The following is a 5,532-nucleotide window of genomic DNA, read 5'->3' as shown; positions in this document are numbered from 1 at the left end:
AATATGAATAAATACTATAATAGTATATAAACAATACTGATGTACACATGTGTCAGACAGATATTAGACTGATAGGTCTAATATTATCTCAAAACCTATTTTGACTGTTCGTTTATACTGAGGCCTTTAGGTTAGTAAAATCCATTCAGGTGTTTGTGACTTTTTTTGTTTCGCCTTAACTTTCCAGTCACACAAAGTAGTTAAAGTTTGCACTGTCAACACAGAGCTTCAGTGAAGTTGACACAGAACACAGTGTATTAGATAATGCCGCCAGCATGTGATGTTTTACATACGACGCATCATTAACCAAAGTATTTATCGCTTGCAATCTGTGTTGCTGAACACCTAAAAGAAATATACTTATGAAAGAACGAGCTATCTGGTACATCTAATATGGTCAGTTGCCACCTAAATTAAATGTGAAAAACCTGTGCTGTGCTCATCACAGACCTCTTACAGATTTGTTGGGGTAAACAGTCTTTCTCCATTCCCTCATTCACAGTCTGTATCCTGTCAGGACATCTCAGTAGACACAGCTACCTCCTCTCTGACTCCGCCCAGCTCTTTTCGTAGATGCCTACAGGCGGATATCTCTGTCCTGAACCCTGACAGCCCCTCCCCTACCTCATCTACATCATCTTCATCATCATCCTCTCCCTCTCTCAAGCATCCCATGTACAACAAGCAGGTCGCTGATTCTTGTATCGTCAGAGTCAGTGTGGAATTTGGCAACAATGGAAACGTTTATAAAAGTATTTTGGTAAGTTGGCTTTAATATTTGGTGATTTCTGCAGTGTCCATGCTTCTCATCTTTTTTATTTATTTATTTATTTGACATATTTCCAGTGGCAACAAGTTGGTGGCTTATGAAGTACGTAGTTGTTAACCCCAGCAAATCTAAAGTCTTGAAACTTTATCATCTCTTTATTTTTAGATAACCAGTCAGGACAAGACAGCTCAGGTGATTCAGAGAGCTCTGGAGAAACACAACTTGGAAGAGATGAGCTGCCAAGAATTTAGTCTCACACAAGTGCTTTCCAGTGACAAAGGTGAGCTTCTTGATTTTATGTTCAACACTGAAACTCAAAACTATTTAGTACAATTTATATACTATCGAAGTATTCATTAATATTGATATTAGATTTTATTTTGGTTATTTTGCTATTCATGTGCGTTTGACCTTTTTATTAATTTATAAAAATATTTCGATTAAAAATTTTTTTTTTTCATTTTTAGTCATTTTAATACTCTTTATTTCACATAGTTGCAACAATTTTCATGCATTTTTATTTGTATTTTTATATTAAGATTATATATTAATTCAGCTTTATTTAAATTAACAAAATATATATTTTAGGTTATTAGGTGTAAGCACAATTAGAATATTTTTTTTTTTTTTTTTAAGTATGTATTTAGCACTCAATAAAACACTGTCATGTTTTTATATCAGAGTTGCTGATCCCAGACAAAGCCAACGTGTTCTATGCCATGCGCACCGCTGCCAACTTTGACTTTGTGCTTCGCCAGCGTTACAAAAATCTCGGCAGAGCGCCTGGCTCATCCTGGAGTCATGGAGCAGTTCGGAGGTCCCGCAAGTAACAGAACCTCGATGACAACTCACAGCATAGTGGAATAATACATGAAAAACTTTAAAGTGAACAAAGACTATATAACCACATGGATGACTGTGATGAGCGGGTGACTACTGGATGTCGAAGCTCAGATAAATTTAAAAACAGACTGATGGATGCATCACTGAGCTCTGAAGCATCCTGGAGTCACAAGTTATGACAACATCTCACTCAGTAATGTCTCATTGACAAATAACAAGGAAACTGTAGCACAGCTGCCACAATAACAGTTCTGATTTAAAACCAGTTAAAACTGGAGGAAGAAAGACTCATTTGAAATGAAGACCTAGAGAAGTTGCAATAATTGGCCACATCTGCTGCCAGTTTATTCAGAGGTTTTGCCTTGAAATGGGAGGTCACACATATACCTGAGATTTACTGAGGAACATCTGTCTGTAGGTGGATGAACACAAGTATGGCTTACAAATGCAAGCTTTTATGTAGCTAATATTCAGCGATAGGTAAAAAGTGAAATTTATATTATATTTAGGTTGTTTTCTAAGTGACATAATAAAAATGTTTATATAATATATTTTATTTAGTTTTAATACAATTTTAATAAAGATCACATTATTTTAATGTTTTGATGCATTTCAGTTTTAGAGTATTTAATTTAACTTTTATGTGTGCTAATTCATCTCTTTTTGTTGTTCTGTGTTCTGTATAGTGCTGTTTTTTTCTTTCAGCTCTTTCTTTTTAATTTTTTTAGCTGTATTTATGTGCAATAATCTCAAACCTATAAGCTGTTTCTTAATGTTTTAAGACTTTTGGCAACTGTGCCGAATCTTTGTCTGAATGAAGTGATGCTTGCACTTCTTTATCACTTGTTTTTCTCAAGTTGAATATGTTAATTTGTATTTCTGGTAGTGTCAAATGAAGTAACTCATCCATATTGGATATCTTGTGACTTTCTGAGCAAAATGCAATTCGGAGAACTGAAGAGCACTGGGTGCACTAGATGAATCTCACCGACTGTGTATGTGTTTTGTGAAAGTTAAAGTAAGTTAGATCCTGAAGGATGTGAAATGTAAGTGCTTGGTGTGTGTGAAATAGTTTGCTGCTAAATAGTGGAGCAGGTGTAGTGTTCCTTGGAAGCTACAGCAAGTGTTTTTGGCAAATTGGAGGGAACCTGAATCAGCATTAAAAGCACACTTTTGCTGTTTGCACAGAAAGCCACAATTCCTGACTGAAATGTGTCTGTCTTTGTGTCATTAAAATGTTAATTTGGCACTTCTTGTTGTCTGTTTTGCATTCTTTGATTTAAAAATATACATCACTTTTTGATTGTTTAAAATATGCTCCCAAAATATGTTTTTTAAACTACATTTCAGAAGTTCTAGTTGCTATATATTTTTTTTTTTTAAATATATAATTTTTAAATAGAAATAAGTTTTTTAAATATATCTAATGCTATCTTTACACTGATTAAATGTTAAATTTATCTTAAACATAAAAGTCTAAATAAAGAAACAACATTATGGATGGAAATGCAGATTGAGAAGGAATTCCTTAACATGCATTTATCTTGTTACTATTCACCCTCTCCATTTCTTAAAAAAGTGTTGTGTACATAAAAAAAAGAAACTAAATAAAAATGAATAAACTATAAAAAGTCCTGTGGGCCAGTGAACATTAAACATGCATGTATATAATTATATTATATAGTGTGTATTCCTGAATTTGTCTTATAAAAGGTTGATCTGTGAGAAGATAAGACAACACTTTAAGTTATTAACAGTTACATACAAGTCTTATGTGGGCTGTTTATTCATATACTTTTTATCCTACTTTTTTCAGATTATATAAAAACATTTGAACCCAATCTTAATTCATCTCTAACTTGAATTGTGAAATTAAAATGAAAACTCTTTTATTCTAGGAACACTCTAGAAGGCCGAAAAAATCTCACCAGTCAAATTCAGTCAAATATAATTTTAATGGTTATCTTAGTAATATGCAAACATAAATGTAAAATAAAAAAGGTATGATCAATAAGTCATTAAAACATGTTTTTACATTTCTTCAATCAAAATAAGTTAAGCAACTCTTAATTTTTAAAAATAAGTTAAGCTCATGTTTTTAAGTCAGTTTAATTTAATTTATATTGACATTACCTGTACAGCTTAGTTGACTACTTACAGTGGAGAAATTTCAACAGTGTTAGAGGTGCAATAACAAACCTTCTGAATGATAACCTAAAAAGCATCACAAAAAAATTTTTTTCTGGTAATGATTTCTGTACTGTCTAATAATTGGTGACTGTTACTCAAAAGACTACAAGAATAAACCTATAGGAAAAAGGAGAAATCTTTACATCACTTGAATGAGTTTGTCGAACATATACAGAGTAAAAAGGGGGGTACATTGTGGTATATAATTTTGACCTTTTAGACCATACATCAATGTCAGCTGATCAATATAATATCACACTTTATTAAACAAGTCGCTTTATTAAACATTTATAGTCAGTTATTATGAAAGAGCTACATATATATAACCACTGGCTTAGCCTATATGAAATTTTACTTGTCAGATTCAGTGACCCTAGCTAACTGCAATCATAAGTATTTCTAAGGAACAGCAGGAACTGTAGATCTCCAGCATCACTGGGTAATCACAGGCACTAGTAATAAGAATAAATATAAGATCTACATTTAGCAGATAATCAGAATATGTTATACAAGAGCTAATCTCCACATAAAGAAACCATTCTTAGTAGACTACACACATTAGCAGACAACAGCAGCAGCATTTGTGTTCCTTTCTTTTTATAAGCATTTAGATGCTCGTGACAATATCTAGCTTGTTTTCTTTATTCTTAAGACACGAAACATGTTTTACAGTCTCCTCCGACGCTGATCATTCGGCTCAGCGTCTGCTCTAATGCGTGCGCGCTCCCGCGCGAACATTTGCTGAACAGCGACCCCTGGGCACAGTTTTCGCTGGGGCACCGATTTCAGCACAACACCTGGACAGATCTAACGTATTTTAGAAACCCCTTATGTGACTTGTTGTCTGTAAATAGAATTTGGAGCAGGAGTTAAACCACAAAGCCACCATAACTTTTATTTTAAAAAAGTATTTATTTAAACTTCTTAGTTAGGCTACAAATAGTACACAGTCATCGTTTTAAGGTGCTGCCTGTGGTCAGGATGGACCAGTTCCAACTGTTTATGATTACAGTTGTTTTTAATCACTTTACAACTATTCATGCTGAGGGAATTAATTTCTGTATGTGTATGCGGTCTCATTGCAAACAGTTCACTTGGTTATCCAGTAGAGGGAAGCAGAGTTTCATGCGTAAAGTTATTACACTATTTATTTATTTCCATGTTGTCAGGCATCATCGGTCTGGCATTCATTTTTGGATCATGAAAACCAAAATATATGTGTTACCTCATGACTACTTCCTAAAACAACTAAATCAATTATTCCAAAAACGTAGCTCTGTTAAATGAGAGACCCCAAATGAGAAAACAAGACTCCGTTTTCCATGACACACATACATACGCAATGTCAAACTGAGAATTCAGATCAATCTTGAAAATTAATGTTTAAAATAAAAAGGCATAATTTACTAATCCTGATGTTATTTCAAACCTGTATGACTTATTTCTTCCAAGCAAAACAAATGAAAAAAAAGCATCCTCAGTCACTTGTGTGCTTCTTAATTTTTTTTATTATACAAAAAAGTGGATCATGGAACACACAAAAAAGAGATATTAAGCAAGACATTCATGCTGCGCTTTTCCACAAAATGAACCGTGAACAGTAAATAAAGATTAAATACCAAAAAATAATGGAAACATCTTGACTTTTACACTATATTCCAAGTCTTAAGAAATTAATACCATCAGCTTTAGCTATCAAATCTCATTCAGATGGATGATTTCATATTTAT

The 5,532-nt window shown here is 33.2% G+C and overlaps 1 protein-coding gene across 7 annotated transcripts in view; it reads left to right on the top strand.

Annotated features, from left to right (window-relative positions):
• LOC109092272 (ral guanine nucleotide dissociation stimulator-like 1) overlaps window positions 1-2,630 on the top strand; it is a 17,369-nt gene extending 14,739 nt beyond the window's left edge. For all 7 annotated transcript variants that reach the window (XM_042755005.1, XM_042755001.1, XM_042755006.1 and 4 more), the window contains 3 exons: window positions 503-760; window positions 935-1,049; window positions 1,451-2,630. In XM_042755005.1, the coding sequence (XP_042610939.1) occupies window positions 503-760; window positions 935-1,049; window positions 1,451-1,599 (522 nt within the window). In that variant the 3' untranslated portion in view covers window positions 1,600-2,630. The remainder of the gene's footprint in view (window positions 1-502; window positions 761-934; window positions 1,050-1,450) is intronic.
• The last annotated feature ends 2,902 nt before the right edge of the window (window positions 2,631-5,532 follow it).

The sequence above is a fragment of the Cyprinus carpio genome, unplaced genomic scaffold (genome assembly GCF_018340385.1).
Source record: "Cyprinus carpio isolate SPL01 unplaced genomic scaffold, ASM1834038v1 S000006625, whole genome shotgun sequence".
Taxonomy (NCBI): domain Eukaryota; kingdom Metazoa; phylum Chordata; class Actinopteri; order Cypriniformes; family Cyprinidae; genus Cyprinus; species Cyprinus carpio.
The sequence above is the reverse complement of the archived record's forward strand: the minus strand, read 5'-3'. Positions and strand labels throughout refer to the sequence as shown.